This window comes from Ruditapes philippinarum, unplaced genomic scaffold, assembly GCF_026571515.1.
Source record: "Ruditapes philippinarum isolate M1 unplaced genomic scaffold, ASM2657151v2 ctg6283_1_1_1_1, whole genome shotgun sequence".
NCBI lineage: Eukaryota > Metazoa > Mollusca > Bivalvia > Venerida > Veneridae > Ruditapes > Ruditapes philippinarum.
Window position 1 is genome coordinate 46,798 of NW_026854320.1, and position 24,495 is coordinate 71,292.

The 24,495-nt window shown below is 33.2% G+C and overlaps 1 protein-coding gene across 1 annotated transcript; it reads left to right on the forward strand.

Annotated features, from left to right (window-relative positions):
• Positions 1 to 329: 329 nt before the first annotated feature.
• LOC132739807 (importin-5-like) lies at positions 330 to 22,528 on the forward strand. Its single transcript, XM_060727615.1, has 24 exons — positions 330 to 484; positions 1,894 to 1,974; positions 2,548 to 2,740; positions 2,969 to 3,071; positions 3,430 to 3,631; positions 4,282 to 4,407; positions 5,038 to 5,158; positions 6,030 to 6,117; positions 7,017 to 7,172; positions 8,421 to 8,433; positions 11,938 to 12,038; positions 12,647 to 12,764; positions 14,013 to 14,096; positions 14,677 to 14,809; positions 15,385 to 15,446; positions 15,909 to 16,065; positions 17,122 to 17,294; positions 17,773 to 17,940; positions 18,781 to 18,903; positions 19,886 to 19,960; positions 20,490 to 20,634; positions 21,081 to 21,309; positions 21,978 to 22,119; positions 22,396 to 22,528. Exons 1-24 carry the CDS (start codon positions 404 to 406, stop codon positions 22,498 to 22,500), a joined length of 2,979 nt encoding a protein of 992 aa, XP_060583598.1. The 5' UTR covers positions 330 to 403; the 3' UTR covers positions 22,501 to 22,528.
• The last annotated feature ends 1,967 nt before the right edge of the window (positions 22,529 to 24,495 follow it).

Here is a 24,495-nt window from a genome sequence, read left to right on the forward strand (position 1 = left end):
ACATGCATATATTAATTGTAATCATGGCTTTCATTAAATGGTAATAATTACGGTTGTGCTATCACCTGGCACATTACACTCTTAGTATTATCCACATATTGCATGCTGTGCATCCTTGCACGTGCATGTAGATTTCTAATGTTTGTCTGAAAATGTGTTATTTAATAATTATTTATCAACATACTTACTGTAAGTACACTTACATTATGTATATTTCTGGTTTCTTTTTTTTTGTTTAAATTTTCAAAAGTATTTCAGTATTATATTTGCTTATTTTATTGTTTGAATTTTCTACATACCATGAGGTAGGGCCTCAATATTGCTCATTGCAAAGGGACATAATCGTTCGCGGGAATGGCTAGGGTCAAAGGTTAAATAATATTGCCGAGACCGAGGAACGAAAATGGCCGGCGACCAGAAGCAGTTTGAAACCCTGCTTGAGGCTTTAATGAGCCCAGAAAATGATAAAAGAACAGAGACCGAGGTAAGAAATTGTTTATAAAGCTGTTCAAATCATATAGAATAACATTCCATCGGTGTATTATGATTGTCACTGTTTTTCTTCCAAAAGTATTGTTCGGAATTTTCGGATAATACCGTTGAATTTGACAGCTCCACGTGAAGGACAATGCATAATTTTGTGGGTGGGGAGTGGGCTTTATGTATGGAATTTTAGTTTAAAGAAACGTGTCTTTCATTCTATTCAACATATTTTGGATCAATATGTTTGAAACTATACACTGTTTGCTTTTATTTATCAGTTCATGAACATCACCAATAAGGGTATGAGTACAGAATTATCTTTATCCAGTATTATAATGAAGATTATTCAAATGTTCCTGTCTTTTTGACATTTTGAATTGAATTAGACTTTTTATGCACCAGTCATTTACATCCTAGCTCCAACTGCCAGGGAAAAGTGTTAACGTTAGCTTCTTGGTTTAAACACCAATATTAAGTTGAACAATTGAATTTCTGGAGCTGAATTTCTCTACAATGTCCCTAGCTTATGGTTTTTACCGTACCAGTTTTTATACTGTGACAGGACATCTACGTTGAAGACAACGCCATAGGAAAAGTCCACCAATAATCGTGCAAGGAATCTGGCACATTCGTATTCATTCATTTAGCATTCCATTGAGAAAAGTACTTCCCCAGGCACTTTAAGCACCACGCTCCTGCTGTGCCTTAATCTCCAATCAGTCTCACCGCCGACTCATAAATATCATTGCGGTGTTTGATTTTTCCAATCGCTATCGTTCAGTGGTTTACAATTTCGTATAGAGCTTGCAGAATTGGTCTTGGTGATTAATCAATAAACACAGCGGTCATCAATCAGCGCATGTGATAACGGATTAACAGGTTGTTTATAGGGTACAATAAATAATCTGTCCGAATGTCCGTTGGTCCTCACTGAATAAAAACCAAGTTTTCCAAGATATATCGTTAATATCAGTCCTCTTGTTCGAATGAAATTCAAGAAGCTAAAAATATCAATGACCTGTTTGATAAGAAGTTCCTGGTGATGCTAAGAAACAACATAACCACTTTCCGTGTAGGAACAGACAGAAATGGCTGTAGTACAAAATGACAAAGCAAATTTATATTTGGCACAAGTTTTAGGACAAAGGATATTTTAAAAGAGGAATATAATCATTTACAGGAATCATAATTTTATGATTTCAGAGCAACTCGTCCTGCTGTACAAGTCTTACTGTCTACCACCTGGATACAATTTTACACACCCTGCTACAATCTCTTTTTGTAAACACTAGAAAATATGTGGAATTTTCAGTACCTAACTAAATGTATAGTTTTAAACAGCACATTAAATTTTATCAGTTTTACTGCATAATACTGTATATGTTACTAAATTACTTATTTATTTTTCAGGAAGTGTATGACAAGATTGATATTTCACAGAAAGTTACATATCTAGTTACTGCTTTAAGAAGTGCTGACAATGCCATAGAGGTATGTTAAATCCAAGAATTAACTTACACTTTGCTTTTTAATACCAACTTCAATATGTTGGCATTATCTATATTGCTGAAATGTTTTTCTTCACACATTGACCTTTGATAAGATTAAGAATATTTTGGTGATATTGATAACAGACCCATCAAATTCGGTGAAAATTTTTCTCCCTATAATTTTTTGAACAGTAGTTTGAAACTTGTGTAATCTCGGTAGACTGATAGTATGTGGACTGTTTGACCATAATATATGGGATACTATTAAAAAATTGCAGAAGACCCATTACTTCCCTTTAATACTGAGTGGTCAATGACATAGGTACCTTTGTGGGGGATAGCAAGGTAATTCAGTGCAAATTGAATAAGACACAGTGCCAATAGTTCAACAGGTGTGTTGACTGTAGTAATTTTAGAATGCTATAACATTTTTAGTTTCACACATCTTCAAGGTAATGATTATGTTGTTTGTCAAATCTTCTGTGCAAGTCTCTGAAGCTAAACAGCTTTGTACTTGAGGATAATAATTTTTTTGTAAACTTGGATCAAACCGGTATTTCTTTTAACATTACAGGTTCGTACATTGGCTGCAGTTTTGTTGCGGCGATTATTTACCAATGACTTCAATGAGTGGTGGCCAAAGATTTCGCCTGAGCTCCAGGCAGGGGTCAAGATGGAACTCATGAAAGGAATACAAGAAGAGTTAACTCCCCCTGTCAAAAGGAAAGTCTGTGATGCAACAGCTGAATTAGCAAGAAACTTGATTGGTGCGTTTCGTTTTGCTTAGTTTGTTTTTATACGCCTGAAGTATCTTCGGGACTTATTATGGTTATCTGTCTTTGGTAATAATTTCTGAAAAAATTAGGCATTAAGAACAGATCTGATCCTTTTTCATGATTTTATATTATGTAAATAATCATTGTATGTTAGATATGTTTTTGTGCAAATGTTTGAAATAAAATATGTTTAAACTAAACTAACCTTACTATTTCTAGATGAAAGTAATAATCAAACATGGTCCGATTTCCTAAAGTTTATGTTTGAATGTGCAAGTGCTGAGGATGTTAGTTTGAAGGAAAGTGCTTTACATATATTCAGGTTGGTATAGTAACTAATACTATGTCAGTATGTGGTTGTCTTTTTATTCCACATGTATATAACAGTACTATATGACAATATATAGCTTTTGGATGTCATAAGAATTTAAAAAAAAAAAAAATGGGAGTCCAGTTGATGTTTGATGTAGTTTTTGCTTTTATCTCTCGCAAAAACATTTCAACGATGTATTTAACTTTAAAATGTATTTAAGATGAACTGAGAGCTGTTGATGACTAAATGTTTCTAGTTAGTTAAGGTAATTAGTTTGGTATGAATAACAAAAAATGACTAGCAGTATCCATTTCTATTTTTAGTCAAGTGCAAAGTAACGCATAATCTATGCAAATTATATTTTTAGTGTTGTCCCAGGAATCTTTGGTGATGAGCAAAGTCAGTATTTAGATGTAATTAAACAGATGTTAGCTCAGAGCATGGCTGTACCAGACGCCCCTACTGTATGGTTCGAGGCTGTCAAAGCTTTAACGGCTTTCCTCACTACTAACGAGGGTGAAGCCTCCATTGTTCACCACTTTCGTGATTTACTTCCCGGAGTTATACAGGTATGTATATTTTCATTGTCTGCTCTCCAATGGTTATATATCCTATGGCCATTTCAGGACTTGTACCCAATTAAATCATTTTTAACTTTGGGAGAGGGAATAAATTACTTCCAAGCCAGCCGGGGTCTTAATTTTTAACAGATTTGGCAATTCATATCATTGGTGAAAATGCTGTGAAAACCTTTGAACAGAAGAATCTGAACTGGGGGTACTGAATTTTGTATTACGGAGAAGCTATACAGCTTGCTTATGGAAGGTTGGACGTTTTACTGTGGTTTAACACCTATATGCTCATCTAGGTCACTTTAACAAAGTAAATATCCTGGCATCTTTACTGATAAATACAACTGTTAGGACTTTGTTTAAACCCTATTTTGCTAAATATATTTAAAAGACTTGTCGATCCTTCAATCTGGACAAGAATGTTCAACAAATTTAGGGAAAATTGAAAAAAAAAAAAGATGTACTGAACAGTGTTCAGGTGTGCTAGTTGGTCTTGGTCTTCCCTGTTTTCTTGATTATGTAGCCACAAACTGGCAATTGGTTGAATATCAGGCTTTGCATAATGTCAAACATGCTGTCCCTTTGGCAGTTTTTCCTCAAAGAAATTATTAAATTCTGTTGTATAAAGTGGATTTCTTTTGTTCCAGGCGGTTTCAGAAAGTGTAACACAACAAGATGATGATTCTGTACTGAAGTGTTTGATTGAACTTGCTGAAAATGTGCCAAAATTCCTCCGACCACAAGTAGAGAATGTTCTTACGTTTGAAATGAAGGTATGTTTGGTTTAACCACTGACCAACTTCTTTTATTAGCAAATAATAAGCAAATGGTACTTTTGTTGTACTGGAATATTTGGTTTTGTATTTATTTTCAGCTTTTCATCGAAGAAAAAGTCGAGCTATTATGATCGCTGCAGTGTTGCACAAAATCTTTAATGAAGCTTTATTATTCAAACATTTTAAAAGTTATCAACATGAAACTTGAAATAATTGCTAAGTAAGACAAGGGTCATAATTCTGAAAGCAATATTTTTTGAGTTATGATCCTTCTTAACTTTAAATTGTAACAAACCAGCGTTCACAAAGCATGCGGTGCTCTTGTTGTTGTTTTTTCACTATGGAAATGTAAGAACTGTATATAAACTTCCAAGAGGTGTAAGATTATGATACAACTCGCTATATACCTGTTGATAGAATTATAATGTTTGTTACAGGTTTTGTGAAAAAAAAATTGTAAGTCTTTAAGAGCAGCTTGCTCATTAGTCATTGCATATTTCATTTTCTCTCAAAGACAGGCACAATAAAAAACACCAAAATAATTACCTTAATTAGCTGGGTGGCCTATGACATGATGGAGGAAATTTTTGCCGTCAGGTCATTATTTAAATTTCTTTCTCTTTCCAGGTTTTGTCGGACACAAACTTACCCGATACTTGGAGACAGTTGGGCCTTGAGGGAATAGTAACACTGGCAGAGTCAGCCCCAGGAATGGTCAGAAAATGTTCAAAGCTTATTCCTATGTTAGGTGTGTAAACTAATTTATTTGAATTTAGTCCTAGATCTTTATGTGAGTCTTTGTTACTTGCATAGCTCTGTTTTAGAGCACAAAGTCTACAAAGGGCGTTCTTGACCCAGTGGTTAAGGTCTTTGACTTTCAAGCCACTTGCCTCTTGTCACAGTTGGTTCATATCCTGACAGGGACTTCGAATTCCTTCTGTGTGAGGAAATTGTCCAGCTAGCTATGGAACATTGGTGTTTCTACAGAGAGGCCCATTTGTGCATGAAATAATACACAGAGGGGTGATTAAAGTTTTCCTTCATCTGGAAAGTGGCCATGTGACCTGTACTGTGTTGGTGTGTCAGACGTAAAACCCAACAAAAATAGAAATAAATAATTCCTACAAATATCTGAAACATTTGATCTTGCTATGTAACTTGCTATATTTTTCTTTGACAATTTGGTTATGTACAATATGGTCACTGTTTCAAATAATGGGGGGAGTTCGCATATTCTTCTGGCTTGAAAAAGTGACAAAAGAAAAAAAGAAAAATGAAAAATTATAATATGTTTGTCATTTCTTTAAAAAAAATATGGACACACAAAGACTCTTTCAAGGCAGCTGCAAATATGTAAGTTATTTTGTATTGCCGTGTATAAATAGCTGCTTCCAATATAAACAATGCCTTAAACACTTGAAAAAAATCCAATTTACAAGCAAATCAGGCTAGCATGAATGAAAATCGAGATATTTTTCTAGTTTCTATGCTGTCTGGTAATTGCTTATTTTGAACACTGGTTGCGGCCTAGGATATTTTGTGTCATAACTGTTTAAAGTGGGTTTATAACTCGTCAAAAAGATCATAGATAACTAACGATGTATGGTATATATTTATAGTTCCACAAGTGTTGGCGATGATGGTAGATCTAGAGGAGGAAGAAGATTGGGCAGTTCAGGACAATTTAGATGAAGAAGATGGAGATTGGTAAATACAGTTGCTTTATACTGATAGATTACTATGTTAATATCTAGCTTGTAGTCTCACTGGTTCTGGTGTTGTGGTTCAGATCACTGACTTCAGATATGCACCTATTCCTTAGGGCTGTCATTGATGGAAAATTTTGTTTTTATTTGTCTAAAGACGAATATTGGCGATACATTAAATTAAAGAGCTTATACAGTGAAAATTATTTAAATACGTTATGTTAACTGTTATAGTAATATGCATCCTCAGGGATTTTTTCCAGGATTTTGGGAACACGACCCATACCCATGGAATTGGGAATTTTCAGCGCTGTTTTGTTAAAAATTGGGGAAAAATGCGTGACTGAAATTTTGCAGTGATTAAATGGATGCAAACAATTACTGTCTATGATGGCATCTTTAAAGATTTAAGCACTTTTACAGTGAAGAAGCCCTTCTTTGCAAAGATTCAATATTTTCATTTTGTAACTTTCAATTGGGAATTTTTTCCTGTGGATTGGGAAAATAATATACTATTTTCAATTGGGATTATGACCCAAGTACGGCTATAAAATAGGTCAAAAAAATCCCCGGTCCTCGTTTTAGACGTCACAAATACAACATTCTACCTAGTGAAAATATGTTTTACACCTTGTATGTTCTAACTGACCACTGAGGATAAGCTCGCTCCTGCTAATGCAAATATTTTCACGATAAATATCATTTTTCACCTTAACTCTTTTGACTATTATATCATGAAACAATTTATCTAAAAATAACATATTCAACCTTTAGAAAAGCTTAAGGCCAGTTTAAATGTTGAATATTAATATGGCAATATTCATTATAGTCCTATCAAAAAGACGTTATTATGATATTTTTCATAATTCTCGATAAAGTGTAAACAATTTGTATTTACAGTAACTCTGTGGCTGGAGAAAGTGCCCTAGACAGGCTGTGCTGCGCACTAACAGGCAAAACTATGTTACCACATGTCCTAGCTAATGTACCCCAGATGTTACAAAATAGTGAGTATACTAAGATACATCTACTGACACGTAAAAACTTCCATCCTTAGTTTTGCGGAAAAATTATATGGTTTATTAGTAAAAGGGGAAGAAAAAACTTTATGTAGTTTCAATTTTTGAGGAAAACTGCTTGACTGTAAAGAATGTTTCTTTGGCGAAGTCGCCCTAAAATGGCCCCTGCTAGAGAGGGAAAAACCTGAAACTGTATAATTATCCTCGTTGAATGTTCTTAATTAAGGGCCTTAATTAGGGACATTATTTTCATCAGCAAATATTCTTAATCAGGGCATTAAGCAGCAACATTACCTGTGGCTTTTAGACTTGAAGAAAATTTCTTGAGCATTTTCCACTGTATTATGTTAATTTTACTTATCAAAACATTTGTGTTTGTTATATTAGTTCTGTGTGGTGATGTGAAAAATTATTTTGAAGTAATTTATCCTATGGAAATTATAAGGAAGAACAGGACAAAAATTGGATTGCATTTTCAAATAGATAATCGGTTACTTTTCCATTAAGTACAACCTTATGTTGTGTTTACTTAAAGTAACAGTTTTGTTTATTTACTGTGTAGGTGATTTTGAGAATATCATTGGCATGCAGGCTCTGATGGCATATCTGTTTCTATTGGGGGAGTACCTCATATGGTAGCCAAATGCTATTGGCATGTATTATAGAGGTTCTTACTCATTCTTTGTAATGATCTCTGTATTGTTTTGATAATGTTGTTAAAATAAAAATTGTAATACTTAACATTTATATGATTTTTTCACACTTTTAATGCAAGGTTGTTGTGGTGTTATGAGGTGTTGTATCGATGTTTAAATAGATTCTAAAAGTTTGGAAATGATTTCTTGAACAATTTTTATTTTGATCAATGGGTTTCTTAATACAATAAGAAGGAGGCTTGCTCCTTCCCTTTTAGATTTTTGGGAAATGATAGTGTATTTGCAAAAAAAAAGGGGGGGGGAAAAAGATAAACAAGATATTATGATTAATTTAGGATGATAATGCTTTTGATTTAATTGATTTTGTTTCAAAGGGTATATGTTTGTTCAGCCTTATGCGTTCTTGTCTAGAGGTTATGAAAGTGTCCTGTGTATTAATAGTTTAATTGTGGTTTTGCGTTATTTCTAAATTTCCTATCTTTCGTTGTCTAGGTATCATACAATTTTAACTGTTACCGATGCTATTTTGTTACATAAGTTCTTAAAATATTTCGTCATTGACAATTGACTTTATTTAAATGAAATATCTAAAAGTTAAAGATTGTTGTTTGTATTGGTTTTTGTTTCAGTCAGTTCTCTAGAGTATAGTTATATGCAGCATTATGCGCTATATGCTGATTCAGGTCAACTCCTCAACAGTTTCGGGCCGAAACTTCATCAGCAAAAAATTTTCACGACAAGTTAGGTGGTGGCAAAGTAATTTTGATATCTAGGTATTTTCTTGACAATAGCATTAATAGAGTACGTTGTCCTTGTTGCTAAACCAACTAAATACTTTTCTGCAGGATTTAAAGATAACAATGTATTAGTTGAAATTACTTTGATGAAAAGGAATAAACTATTTCTGATTAGTGCTATTGCGGTATAAGTTTTTCTAGGTATTATTTCCTGGATTAGTTCAGGATTTTCAGTCTCGGTCTGAAGCCTTCCTATTTCCTTTTAAACTGTAGTAGATAAACTGCTCATATTTTCATTGACATTTACTAAATTTCTACTTACCGCATTGGAAGTCGTATTTCATTTAGTACAAGTATTGTTAGTGGTAATGCAGTTTGATGCAACCATGTATTATTTTCTCATATATTTCATGTATTACATGTTTTTAATTACAGTACATTGGATATTTGTCATAATGATAGAATCTGACTCTAAAATTTCCTAGGGGTATTCCAGCCATTCATTACGGTGCTGCTGCCTTCTATTTTCAATTTTCAGTCGGAAGACTTGCCCAAAATGGGAATCCTTTTATACATACTAATGCAGTTAATATGAGATCAATAATCGTTGAAAAGTGTCTTTCTTAGTAATATATTGTATAAGGGTATTTGTTTTGTACAGCTATATGTGTGTTTTCAAATATTTTCTTTTGTGGGGGGGGGGGGGTACTTGTATGGTTGTTTGTGACATAGGCTTCATTTTGGTCACCGTCAAGGTTTTTCTTGAGTATAGATAAAGGTTAGGTGTGTTTCTATTATAGTTGGACGCCTATTAATGTGTATTTGAACGTATTTGATATATTTCCCAGATGTCTAGGATAAAGATATAACTGCCTTAAATATAAGACGTGCGCCATCTATCTTTATTTTAAACTTCATCTCTGTCACTTTAGTGTACAGGGTTGATGCTTTGTGTATTGCGCTTTTCGTTTCTCGCCGTTCGCGTTTATGTTTTTTGTTTTTTTTGATATTTTTTGTTTTTTGTTTTTTTTTTTTTTTTTTATTTTTTTGTGTTCCGTGCGTTTCTCGTTTTTTGGTTGGTTTTTTGTTCCGCTTTTTTTTGGTTGAAACTTTTCTTTAATGAATCATCTTCCTCATTTATACTTACTGTTGAGCGCCTTTCAGTATCAACGTTTCTAGCAGAATAGTTCCTTTGTGTGGTTCGACTTCTTTAAAATTTTGTTCGAATTAGAATTTAAATTCCATTGCAGAACTCTGGTTGCCATTGGCAACCGAAAGAAAAATCTTTTAAATATCTTCTTTTAAACACCCTAAGAGCTTTGAGCTTAGATAATTTGGCATGATAACTATTCTTCTAGTGGGTGCTACCATTTTGTTCAAATTAAAGCCCTCGGGGTCAAAATTTGGCCCCGCCCCAGGGGGTCATTGATTTTCCCTATATGCATATAGTAAAAACTTAAAAAATCTTCTTTTAAAGAACCCAAAGAGCTAGAGCTAAGATATTTTGGCATGAAACATCTTCTAGTGAGTGTCTACCAAGTTTGTTCAAATAAAAGCCCTGGGGTCAAAATTGGCCCCGCCCCCGGGGGTCATTGATTTTCCTATATGCATATAGTAAAACCTAAAAAATCTTCTTTTGAAAGAACCGTAAGAGCTAGAGCTTAGATATTTGGCAATGAAAACATCTTCTAGTAAATGTCTACCAAGTTTGTTCAAATAAAGCCCTGGGGTCAAAATTGGCCCCGCCCCAGGGGGTCATTGAATTTTCCCTATATGCATATAGTTAAAAACTTAAAAAATCTTCTTTTAAAGAACCATAAAAGCTAGAGCTTAGATATTGGCAAATGAAACATCTTCTAGTGAATGTCTACCAAGTTTGTTCAAATAAAAGCCCTGGGGGTCAAAATTGGCCCTGCCGGGGGTCATTGATTTTCCCTATATGCATATAGTAAAACCCTTAAAAATCTTCTTTTAAAGGAATGTAAGAGCTAGAGCTTAGATATTTGGCATGAAACATCTTCTAGTGTGAAAGTCTACCAAGTTTGTTCAAAATAAAAAGCCCTAGGGTCAAAATTGGCCCCGCCCCATGGGGTCATTGATTTTCCCTATATGCATATAGTTAAAAACTTAAAAATTCTTCTCTTTTAAAGAACCATAGAGCTAGAAGCTTAGATATTTGGCATGAAAACATCTTCTAGTGAATGTCTATCAAGTTTTGTTCAAATAAAAGCCCTGGGGTCAAAATTGACCCGCCCCAGGGGGTCATAGATTTTCCCTATATTGCATATAGTAAAAACTTAAAAATTTCTTTTAAAGAACCCAAAGAGATAGAGCTTAAGATATTTAGCATGAAACGTCTTCTAATTGAGTGTCTACCAAGTTTCTTCAAATAAAAGTCCTGGGGTCAAATTGGCCCCGCCGCCCCAGGGGGTCATTGATTTTTCCCTATATGCATATAGTAAAAACTTAAAAATCTTCTTTTAAAGAACTCAAAGAGCTAGAAGCTAAGATATTTAGCATGAAACATGTTCTAATGGGTGTCTACCAAGTATGTTCAAATAAAAGCCCTGGGTCAAAACTGGCCCCGCCCGGGGGGTCATTGATTTTCCTTATATGTGTATAGCAAAAACTTAAAAACTTCTTTGAAAAAACCCAAATAGCTAGAGTTTAGATATTAAGCATGAAACATCTTTAAGTAAATATCTACAAAGTTTGTTCAAATAAAAGCCTGGGGGTCAAAACTGGCCCTGCCCCAGGGGTGTCATTGTTTTTAACTATATGTGTATAGTAAAAACTTTAAAAATCTTCTTTTAAATAATCCGATGAGCTAGAACTTAGATGTTTAGCATGAAACATCTTCTTATTGGTGTCTACCAAGTCTGTTCAAATAAACAAATAAAAGCCCTTGGGTAAAAATTGGCCCGGGGGTGGGGGGCCTATATACAGGTGAGCGACCTCAGGGCCATCACGGCCCTCTTGTTTAAATTGAACATAACCAACATATATAAAACAGAAGCATATTTATAGATATTTGTTGGGGTTACGGGTGTTATTGATTACTCGTGTGTCGTTTATTATAAAAATTAAAACCAAATATGACAAAATGTAAAGTCATTTTAATTTTACCAGAAAGCTCCTCTTTTACACCTGGATATAATTTCACTTTGATCAAGTGATTATTTTCCATGAATTCCAACTTGCGCCTAAAATATTGCATAGAGTGGATACCAGAGGTCTTCATCCACCAGTAAAGTTGGAAATTTGTGTGATGACCTTTACACCATCAGTATGACTAAAAAAATGGAGTAAAAATTTTATTTCAACAAGATGCAGTAAAACTGTACTGTTTCCTTTTAAATATAGAAAGAAGATAGCAAATTTGCTTTTCAAAATTGTGTTTTCATTTTAGTTGATGGAAACAGGAACGAAGATGGTTTTAGAACAGATGGTCACTACTTTAGCATCGGTAGCAGACACAGCCGAGGAAAAGTTCACAAATTACTATGACAGGTAAGCACACATCATCACCTTAGTGCAGTAATGGGTTAACTCCTTATATAATATAATAGGAGTTAACCTGTTACTGCACTAAGCTGACAACATACTTTCAATTATCTAACCATAGATGTATCATTAAATTTTGTTTATGTCTGATCTGATTTGTGTCGGACGATACCGATTGTTGCCAAAGCATTACAGTTTCAACTGTGGACATTTTAAAAATGTAAAAATATATTTTGCTTATTATTATTTCACAAGAGGGATGATAAGGGATTATCATCTGCTTAAGATGTACGAATTTCGAATCGCCCAACACCACTGTGTGTGCGAATATGAATTGGGATTTAAGATCCTGATGTTTGAGGAAGAGATTCATCTGGCTTAACCTTTTTTGCCTGCTTGCAGCAACAGATTTTGCCATGCAATCAATAAGTTATGAAAAATTGATGTGTACATTACTCAAATGCTGCTTTTATCTGAAAAATTGCATGACCCTCCGCCAGTAATAATGCTTTAAAGACATCACACGACCTTATAGATCAGAAGATGTTGGTGTGTCTTTAATAAACAGCTAAAAGAAGATGTAAAATAATTTTAAAAAATTGTTGTTTTTGCAGATTTATGCCATGTTTGAAATACATTGTACAACATGCAGACAACACCAATTATAAATTATTGAGAGGGAAGACGATAGAATGTATAAGTTTAATAGGATTAGCTGTGGGCAGAGATAAGGTAAAATTTATAAACTTATAAAATAAAATGTATATGATATATATCACTTGGCTTTAGTTGTATATAATACAGGGTTTTCATTATTAACAGATGGTGATACATATCATAAGTTGAAATGCTGTTAAAATTGGTTGTATTTTAAGCCTATAGATTAAAATAACCACCTTGTCATTTGGCAAAATTGGCTGTTTTCGTTGGCACATTTCTTGCCTCGGATAGAAATGAAAACCCTGAAAAATAATATATATCTCACTGAGAGTAGTTTTATATGATATATATCACATAGAGATGAGATGCATATGATATATATCTCGCTGAATTGAGTTTTATGTGATATATACCACACATGAGTAGTTGATGGTGACATTTATATTTTACTCGGAGTAGTTGTATATGATGTATATCACACTGGGATACAGAGAGACCTAATGTCTCGGTGACTGTACCTACTTGCTAGATAGTATCTGATATAACTCTTAAAAAATATCTGTTGACCCTAAAACCACGGATACGACAAAATAAGTCCTTGTTAATCTAAGCTTAGAGCATAGTAAAGTTTGTCGCTTTTAATTTTATCACTCTTAAGAGAAGTAATGAACTTTCAAAAATAGATTGTATATTATTTATATCTCACTGAATTTAGTTGAATGTGATATATATATCTGATATTTTCACTTTGATGCTTACGATTTAAAACATGGATGTTTTTGTACAATTATGATATGTGATATACTTTGTATATTTCATTTGGAGAAGTTGTATATGATGTATACCACACTGGGATACAGAGAGACCCAGTGTCTCGATGACTGTACCTACTTGCTAGATAGTATCTGATATAATAAATATCTGTTGTATAATGACAAAATCATTTCCAATTAAGCTTTGGACAGAGTTGAGACAGTTGTATGTTTATGAGATGTAAAGAATATCAAAAATGGTTGTGTAGATAATAACCACAAAATAACTACCTTAAGAGTTGTTGTATATGATAGATATCTCACTGAGAATAGTTGTATATGATATATATCTCACTGAGAATAGTTGTATATGATGTATACCACACTGGGATACAGAGAGACGTAGTGTCTCGATGACTGTACCTACTTGCTAGATAGTATCTGATACAACTGCTAGATTTACAACTAATTCAACAATATTTAGATAATTCCTAAATTTCAGCCATCCATCTATGTTTTTTATTTTTTCTAAACAATAAATTATATATTTAGTTTTTGTATTTTGCAGTTTATGCAAGATTGCAGTGATGTGATGCAGTTATTATTAAAAACACAAACAGATATGAAAGATCTGGCTGATGATGATCCACAGGTTAGTTAATGTTTTCATTATTCTTGCAAAATCATTAAAATTCCATACTTAACCCTTAACCTACTGGAACCAAAAGTGACCAGCCTTTGCCAGGCCAGCCTGTACATCCGTGCAGTCTGATCAGGCTCTATACTGTTGGTAGCTCAATTTTTGTATTTCCTGCTTGTACAAAAAAGATAAACATTGCACCTACGTTGCTAAGATTTGATTGCTTAAGTTTATATACTTAGTGGTAAGGTAAACTTACTTTGTATGGATGAAAAAATTGTTTCAACATATTTAGGTGAGCACCTCACATGTCAGTTATGGAGTTTCAGTTGAAGGGTTGCCTTTAAGGGTTGAGGCATCAGAATTGCAGCTACCATTTATCTCTGCATGACTGTTAGGTAGTTTTGACCCCTGTTGTTGCTGTAAAATTTGTATAACCCAAGGTTTGCCAAAATTATCTTTCCTGTTTTGGAGCCAATAATTGTGTTGATGAGCCATAAAACCAAACAAACAAATACAATGAGTCATTATCTCAATCCAAAAATAAATATAAAAAAACTCTGATATAAATATGTTTATCTTTAACTTTCAGATTTCATACATGATTGCAGCCTGGGCTAGAATGTGTAAAATTCTTGGAAAAGATTTCGAGCAGTATCTTCCATTAGTAATGGGTCCGGTTTTACGAGCTGCATCATTAAAACCAGAGGTTGCCGTATTAGACAGTAAGTTGTGTATTCAATTGAATACATAAGAAGGATAGTTTCTTGTAGCTGCAAACTTCATCTTCAAACTTCAGAAAAAATGTACAAAGATTTTAAGAAAAGTAAAATGATTTAAGTATAATTTACATGTTATGTCCGATTGATGACTGATTGTGCAATATTAATCACCATATTTCTACTGTGTGACTATTGCAGTAAAAGATATTTTTGCATATTTTGAGACCTTGGTAATTTACGTGTATTGTATGTGTCTTTGCAATATGTAAATCACTTTATTTGTTCACTTCACAATATTTTATTTTAAGATATATTTTCAAAATTTTCAATAAAATTAGCATGAAGTTTGATTGTGTAGGAAGCTATTAGCTGACTGACACTCTCTCAAATCCCTTCTTGGATACAACGTGTAATGAGTGTAAAGTATCTTGCACATGGATATTAGTGTTTGCTCTTGACGGGATTGGAATAGAAGCTGTTAGTGATTGATAGATTACTTTTCTGATGCTTTAACTACTCAAACATGCTGCCTTGTTTTATACAGTAAATTTCAATGTTTTGTATTGTTGCTATATCAGGTGAAGATCTCCCAGAGGTAGAAAATGATACAGATTGGCAGTTTGTTACCCTTGGTGATCAGGTAATTGACTGATAACTACTTGTTTAATACAGTATTTATTTTTTTATGGAAAATTATGAGGAATTCTCAGTCTGGTGTATGTAAAATATTTTTTATGTCATTATGTCTGTGGTCTTATTAGCACATCTGTTTGGAAGACAAGGTTGAGCTGTTATGCAGCATTGTTGTCGTCATGAAAAAAATGAAACGGTTATCAACATGAAGCTTGGAACACTTGCTTATCTTGACAAGTTGCATTTGTTAAACAAGGGGCATTATTCTGAAAGCAATACTTTTGGTGTTGTGCCCCTTTTTAACTTAAAATTTTTAAGCATTACTGATTAGTACCGCATTTGGTGCTCTTGTATTTCAGTAAAGTTACATGGGAAATATAGAAGAGATTGTTATTGTGTTTATACTTTAAAATCACATAAACTTTTAACATGGAAAATGTAGAATATATTGTTTATTATGTGTTTTCAGCAAAGTTTTGGTATAAAGACAGCAGGCCTCGAGGAGAAGTCCACTGCGTGTCAGATGTTGGTTTGTTACGCACGTGAATTAAAGGAAGGTTTCGCCTCATACACAGAAGAAGTTGTCAATATAATGGTGCCGCTGCTGAAGTTTTTCTTCCATGACGGTATCCTTTATATATGTAAATTACATCATCTTGCTGTACAAATATCTGGATAAAAAAGTGATCCCTCAGAAGCACTAAAATCATTAAAATTACATGAAAATCCAGATTTAGTTTGATGAGTCTGTACATGATGGATAATGAAAAAGTGCAGCATCCCTCGCGTCCTGGCACCGGCTTGAGTGATAATCAATTTTCAACTCTTAATTTGTTCAATGATCCAGAAGAACCAAAGAAGTAAAACAACACTGAAGTGAAGTACGAGGCAACTTTTTACGGCTGCCACACAGCACTTGACACCTGCTGTTGTAGGTTGTTGTGTACCCCCGGATAGTTTGATACCTGTAAAAAGTAATTTTTCACTTGTGTATCACCTTGTCCAAATCAGAATTATTTTTTTTAATCGTGCAGTTTTTACAAAAATTTAACTTGCACCAACTTTGTTTTATTTCCCCAGTTTGCGTTTTTAGTGATTATTTTCCCCAAAATCAAGAGGTTTAGGCCCCCCAATTAAGTTAGAAAAAACACTGGTAAATGTGGTGCTAGGTACCTGTGAATTTGATTTTGTGACTACCAAGTTGTATATGATGTATATTACACTGGGATACAGAGAGATGACATCTCTGTGACTGTACCTACTTGCTAGATAGTATCTGATAAACAACTTGTTTTGAAATGACACAATATTATTATGCTACTTCTTGAAGACTTCACAAGATTGGAACATTGTATGCTGATGAGGATATTTGTAGTGTTAAGAAATTGTTTTATACTTATCACCTTACAGGTATCACTGACAGTAAGAATTTGTAAAAGAGTCTTAAATGTTTAATGGGCCTCTACCCTTGCAGGGGTTTTCAGGTTAATTAGGTCAAGGTCACATAGGTTAAAGATATAATTTTCCTTATTGTCTTCACAGAAAAGCCAAGATTCTAGATTTTGTCAAGAGACAATTTGGAGCATCCATAGATGTTATCAATATTCTTTTTGTGTTTTGACTTTTTTCTGTTAATGTTTGTAAAGAATAATTTCAATTGATTTCTTTAACAACTTTATCAGAGGTTAGAACATCCGCAGCTGAAAGTTTACCATACCTCATAGAATGTGCGCAGATCAGGGGAGATAAATATGTGGAGGAAATGTGGAAATATATCTGTCCTAACCTTCTCAAAGCTATCGAGCTGGAACCAGAAATATCAGTCTTACCAGAACATATGGGATCCCTAGCTAAAGTAAGTTTAATTAGCTTGTGTGTTTTCAAAGAAAAAGTCAACCTATTGTAATCGCTGCAGCAGCATTGTCGTCATGCAAAAGCTTTAATGATTTTATGATGTTAGGTTAAGCATGACAAAAAAATAAATCCCAACAATTTGTCATAAAAGTTAATTGAATAGTAAAATGTTGAAGAGCAAAAAAAAAAGTTCAAAATTTTATCATTAATTATTTGCTTGTCTGTTTCGAAGAAATTGGTGGTTTATAGTGGTTGCTCTTTACAGATGAGCATTAACACGGCATGCTGTGCTCCTTGTTTTCTAGGTACGTTTTACTGTTTTAAGTAAAGAAAAAAGCATGTCCCAAATTCTGTAAGTGAAACAAATATAAACAAACAATAATTTAAAAAAAACGTCGGTTTCTATATCTGTGTTGTATAAATTTGTATATTTTGCTAATATATGATAAAGTGTTAATGTATGTGTTGTGCTGTTACAGTGTATAGAGATTCTTGGGAAAGGATGTTTAAATACAGAAATGATGGCGCAGTTAATGCAAATATTAGATAAACAATTAAAATCACATTTTGAACGACAAAATGAACGTCAAGAAAAAAGAAAAGATGAAGATTATGATGATGTAACAGAGGAACAACTTATGGAAGAGGTAAGAAATAGAAATCTCTTATGTGTGGTTATTTTGTACCAGAGGGGGTAAAACATGAAAAAGACATTGCTATTTAAAGGGGGCAGGGGGTGGGGGATATAGTTTTGCCTTTGTCCTTCATGCTGTCTTTAGACTCACAAAACAGTAAAATGTGACTTGAATAATAATAGGACCCTTCTTGGCTGATTAGATAATGTTGATAAATTTAAAGTTCTTGCCCCTGACAGAACATTGAGAATTTTAATAAGGTGCCCTAGTCACTATTGAAATCTGATGAGGGCCTCAGGTACATTATCTCGGGTAATGATAGAAAGTTGCATGTTGTCAGTTTTTTCCATTTTATCTAAAACATTGTAAAAAAAATTCAAATTTGGGTTATGTTCTTTGCCAAAATACTGAGAATTAAAACCTCTGCATCCATATTTAAACAAGAATGTGAATATAAATCTTTTTGCGAATACTATAGAAATATAGATTAAACTATAAATGTAATGTAAACGTTAAAAATTTGTGTCGGAAGAAAAATACACTTACTATTAGTTCAATAGAAAAGTTTTCTTATATTAATGGTTTTTACTAAATAAATGTTAACTAAAAGTATCTGGGACTGCATGTAAAGCGAAAGTTTTAAAATGCTTAACTCTGGTAAATTCGTAAAAAAAATGTGTTTCAACAAAAAGTCTTCAAGTGAAATTTTAAATAGTTATTGAGAACAGTGGTTATTTGGAATTATCAATATTTAGGGATAACGGAGTATATTTAATGAAGAATGAACTGTCAATATTTATATTATGTCATTTTGTTGTGATGCGTTAACAGTTTTTATTTATTTTCTTTCAGGATGATGAAGACGTATATATACTTAGTAAAATCTCAGATATAATTCATTCATTATATGGAACGTATAAAGAAGAATTTGGTCCTAATTTCGATACCTTGTTGCCTTATTTTGTTAAACTTGTCGTAAGTATTCTCTTTCCTTTTGAAATAATAAATATTTATTTTTAACCTTCTGGAACCAAAAAAGTGGTTAGTCTTGCCAGAGTTATGGAGCAAATCCAGCGGTGGATGCCCTTGCAGTCTAATCAGGCTCTATATTGTAAGGTGACTTACTTTAAAATTTCACCTTGATATCCCCAAAATAGATAATGAACAATTCCAATAATAGATGCTGGTCAACAAAAATTCAGGAGGAGAAAAGTTAATTTACTCACTTGTGAAAAATGTTTCAAGTCTTATCAGTGGTCACTTACCTGTCCTCAAATAAAATCTGGACACAAACACATTCAGAAGCTCTTTAGCTCTTAACAGGTTGAATTTTTTTATAAATCTGCCTGGCCTTTAATTTGGAGCAGTCCATTTAAAATATCAGGTGGATGCCACTATTAAAATACAAAATTCAAGCTATCAACAGTATAGAGCATGGTTAGACTGGCTTAAGGCCCAGCAGTATGGCTCTTTTTTGCAAGTAAAGGATTAAAATTGATGTATGATTTTGAATTCATATTTTGAATATTATATTTGGATATGATAAATATCTCACTGAGAGAAGTTGTATATGATGTATACCACACTGGGATACAGAGAGACATAGTGTCTCGGTGACTGTACCTACTTGCTAGATAGTATCTGATACAACTACAGGCTCAGAAATGGGGCCATTAAAAAAAAAAAACATCAGAAAAATGAAAATCGACAACAATGTACATGTATTATAGTTGACACATTTCAGAATTCTGTTTAAACATAATGCATACAGACTTTGGAAGCCTATAATAATAAATAAAAAAAGGTTTGCACTTTCAAGGACATTATGTTGTCTTCTATTTAATTTTACATTTAAGAATAATTAAGATTTGATAATGATTTCACTATTTTTATAGGGGAAAAAGAGTTTGATATTGTTCCTTAGTCATGTAAAACAGGTTGAAATTTGTGATTTCAGGGTCCAGAAAGACCGTGGCCAGATAGGCAATGGGGTCTTTGTATATTTGATGATGTTTTAGAACATGAAGGACCGGTATGTATATTTGTATTTGTATTTTCTTTACCAGCTTCGCTTAGTATTCATATTGTGAACATTTGAAGACCTTTGCTCATCATAGGTATCTGGTATTGATACTGAAAGAGTGATCAGCTGCTCCATTGAGGAGTTTTAGACCAGCCTCATGTTCATATAGTCGGTCAGTCAGTTTACTTTCAGACCAGAAACCTGTATAGTTTCAGCCACATGTCCTTGTAGTCTTGAATGTATGTTGGCTGACCAACTTCAAGTTTAATCTTGATATCGGATTTATCCCCAAATTTGATAATACTCTGTGCCAATTATTGGAGCTGGACAAGTTGAAGAAATTCAACTGGTTGAGGGTTTTAAATAACCTCTTTATCAACTTGCAAAGTTTTCAATTGTAAGACAAATTTTAATTGTTATCTATTATGATTATGTATATGTCAGAAACATACTCGTTGTTTATATGTAATCTTATCAGTGTGTAAATTAGTATTTTGGGAAAGTAGATTTCACTCGTTCATATATTTATTCATTGCAGCGTTCGGTGAAATATCAGGAGTTTTTCTTACAAAGTTTACTCAACAGTGTCTGTGATAAACAAGCTGAGGTTAGACAGGCTGCCGTATATGGTGTAGGCATTATGGCAATGTTTGGTGGTGATGCTTATGCTCACCTTTTCCCAGGTAAATTATCGTTTTCCCCAGTAAATTATCATTTTTCCAGGTAAATTATTGTTTTGTCAGGTAAATTATTGTTTTACCAGGTAAATTATTGATTTCCCATGTAAAATTATAGTTTTCCCAGGTAAATTATTTTCCCAGGTAAATTGCCATCAAATCATGCTGAAAAAGAAAAAATATCATTACTCATAAAATCTTAAGTCCTGCGCAAAAAATGACTTGATTTGCTTCACTAAGTTGACGCAGTGACAGGTTATTCTATATTCATTGATAATTGTGTGCAAGCGTCTGATCTTGTCCTAACTGAATGGATTGATCTTAAAAAAGCAATTTTTCAAGTAAATCTAATCATCTAGATATTTGTACTTTGAACAAAAATCTATGTCTTGAGAATATAAAACAGATTTTATATGCAGTGTTAAAATAAGTTGATTTGTTGTTGGTTTCAGAAATTATGCCACGATTATTACAAGTTATACAAGATCCAGAGTCAAAGTCGGTGGAGAACCTGAACCCCACAGAGAATGCAATATCAGCTGTTACGAAGATCTGTAAATACCACGGTGATAAAGTAAATCTGACGGAGTTAATCCCCTTGTGGTTGTCGTGGTTACCAGTGACGGAGGACGAAGACGAGGCGTGTTATATATACGATTACCTGTGTGATCTAATTGAAAGGTCTGTACCGTGTTGAAAATCGAAACTTTTTTTTTAAGGCTGTTTAAAAGTTTAATTGGCTATTATAGAATATATTGAGGTACCTATTTACAGAAGGTAATTTAGTTGTCCCATTTTGTACTATACATTGTTTTAAGCACTACTGTTGGAAGAATAGCAAGAGTTATTGTACTCAACCTAGGTGTGCTGACGTCACATTTAAGTTTTACATGTATGTTGATATCTTCAAAACAACTATTGTCTGAATATTAAGATAAAAACTTGCACACCCATAAGAATTGCAGCCACTGTCTTTCCCTGCATGATCATAAGAGGTGACTAAATGGGTCCAAATAATAGTACTGGAGTTAATAGATCTCTAAGCTTTAGCAGGTGAGGTGGTTTGACCCATAGAGTTGCTAATCATCTTTCCTGTTTCGGGGCCGTAGAAGTTTACTGTGTTGGTGTGCCTTAGAATTAAACACATACACACACACACTTTTGAATTTCAGAATAAAAAGACCTTTCTAGAACAAATTCTAAATTCAGGACTTGATTTTCAGAATTTTTTACATATTTACTACTTCCTTACTAGGTGAATGTGAAAAGAACCATGTTATATCTTTTTGTAACCGTGAAGATATGATAAATGAGATGTTTAATTAATGGATTTTTTTTATTGTTTTCAGCAATAACCCGTTAGTACTGGGGGAAAATCATCAAAACTTTCCCATCTTGGTACAGATATTTGCGGAGGCGTTTTATCGCAGTGTATTAGATAAAGATGCAAAAGTGAAAGAAAGAATCCTTACACTTATTAGAACTGGAATGGTAAGCATCTTTTTTAAGTTCTCTAAAAATAGTATCAACGGGTATTTGATGTTATATAATTTGTTGTAATTTTGTTGTTCTTTCCTGGATTACTTATCCATTACTTGCCCTATGAACTAAGCAGGCAGATATACCTGGTGTATTTGTTCAATTTTTTTATAACCAATAGAAATGAAGTTCAAAAACAATGAAAATAGTGTTACCTATAGCTTAATATGCTTGAAACGAAAGTTTTTAGTATTACATTGATGGTGTGTTTTTGTTTGTTTATTTCAGGCCAACCAAGAGATATATCAGGCTTGTTTAAGTATCCTTAATGAAGAACAGAAAACAGCGTTACAAGATGAACTTTCTAAATCTGTGACCCCTGTACAACAATGACGTACAGAGTGAATTAGGCCACCAAAAACATATAACTGTAAACAATAAGACTTCCTGTGTCTTGATTAAGCAGAATTCTGCACACAAAAGATTATGATGTGAAATTCTTCACAAAAGTGTGAAATTTTGATTGTGCAAAATTCTCTGCAAACAAAAAAGATTTTGATGTGAAATTCTTCACAAAAGTGTGAAGTTTAAATTGTGCAAAATTCCGCAAAAAAAATAATAAAATGAATTTTTCGATGAAGGAAATTTCTCAGTAAAATTTCTACATAAAATCCTACCTTGTATCAGACATTTAAGAGTTGATTTTTTGCTTCGAAAGATGGTCTTCCTTCGACTCTATTATCATCAGCTGCTATGTTATGAGGAGATAATGACAGATGGTTACAGAATGTGCTTAGAATAGTTTAAACATTATACCAAACTGATGGTTTCGATGAATTTAAATGTGCTGATAGATTATTTTTTTGTGAAATTTCTATTCTTGTAGAAACAACTATCCACGGGTTGCCTTGATTTGTGTCCCCAACAGGGTGACCGTTTGACCCCATAAATGACTCTTTGGCCCTTCAAATTTCCAAAAGGCTTGATTTGATCCTCAGGATTTTAACTGGAGGGTCAAATTTTGTTAAAATCATGGGGATTTGGCCTTGTAGTCAAAATGACTCTCAGGATTTCGTGGCTAGTGAACACCTTGCCCTAAGCATATTTACAGTGCAAGTTTGATATGTTATTATGTCTTACTGCATAAACTTCTATGGTGATGAAATGTTACAGATACAGAAAATTTACAAATACAATAAAAAAAAAACAATACAAAGGCACCTGTGGATATTTGATGCAGAAAACATAATTTGCTGCATCATGGTATAAAAATGGTCGAAGCATTATTAGTGTGTTTTTGCTTTCGGTTGATGAGCAAGTTTACTTTTTATTCAAATTATATTATCCGAAACGGCTTATTGTCTTTCATTTTTGATGTTGATTTGCATGTTTTCTTTGTATTTGTCATGGTGTTTATTTTTTAAGTTAATTTGGAATGGCATCTGTTAGTATAAATGGCGCGCACAATTTGCTGGTATCTTGATATATAAGTTGTGTTCATTAAAAAATTTGCTGGACATGATTGTGATTTTAAAAATAAAGAGTAAGAAGATAGGTCGATATCTAAGGAAAATGTTATGTTGATAAGGTTACTTTTGATTTGCTCACAGTTTTGGCCAGAACATTGTGATATGATGAAATTGTTGCTGAATGTTTTGAGACTGTATTAAGTCCTAGGAAAGCACATTATGCCTCAAAAACAAATAAATTTTAATTCTTTAGAAAGGGCAAACATGAATTTTATATTGTTTAAATAATGGTTTTAGAGAGTGTTAGATGCTTGTTATATGTGGAAAGTAAAAATGTGAAATAATTTGTCATGACAGTAGCAAAATGTAAACAATATAGTATTTAGAATACCATACAAAATACATATTCACTATAACTGTACTTATTGCCAAAAAGCAGCAGATGAAAAAGATGGTTCATTTTATTTGACCACTGAGTAACTTTTTGAATAGTAAAAGGTACACCTAAAATTATAAAGCTTTCGAGAAATAAAATAAAATTGTTCTGAGCCATGTGTCAGCAGTATTAATAGTAATATTACTGATATATGTAATGATAGTAAAAATGGAATGTAGGACAAAACCCCACCAGTTAAAACCCCACCACTCAAAATTTTATAGTGGACAAAACCCCACCACTAAATTTTATAGAGTGGACAAAACCCCACCACTTAATTTTACACAGTGGACAAAACCCCACCACTTCAGTTTTATAGAGTGGACAAAACTTTCTTGTAAACATGTTAAAAAACTAACAATTGTGCATCAGCAAAACTCAAAAGAATGTGTGAACAACTCCTCAATAAGGAGAAGACCGTACCCGAGTTTCTATAGGCTATCAGCCACAGTATCCACTTAAACTAAGTACAATGAAGTTCAA

What these genes read in the sequence shown, in the direction of transcription:
- LOC132739807 (XM_060727615.1), top strand. Translation starts at nt 404, where the DNA reads ATGGCCGGCGACCAGAAGCAGTTTGAAACCCTGCTTGAGGCTTTAATG. An exon ending in TTCACAAATTACTATGACAG is followed by an intron (nt 12,039 to 12,646) that starts GTAAGCACACAT and finishes TTGTTTTTGCAG; the next exon opens with ATTTATGCCATGTTTGAAAT. An exon ending in TTATGCTCACCTTTTCCCAG is followed by an intron (nt 20,635 to 21,080) that starts GTAAATTATCGT and finishes TGTTGGTTTCAG; the next exon opens with AAATTATGCCACGATTATTA.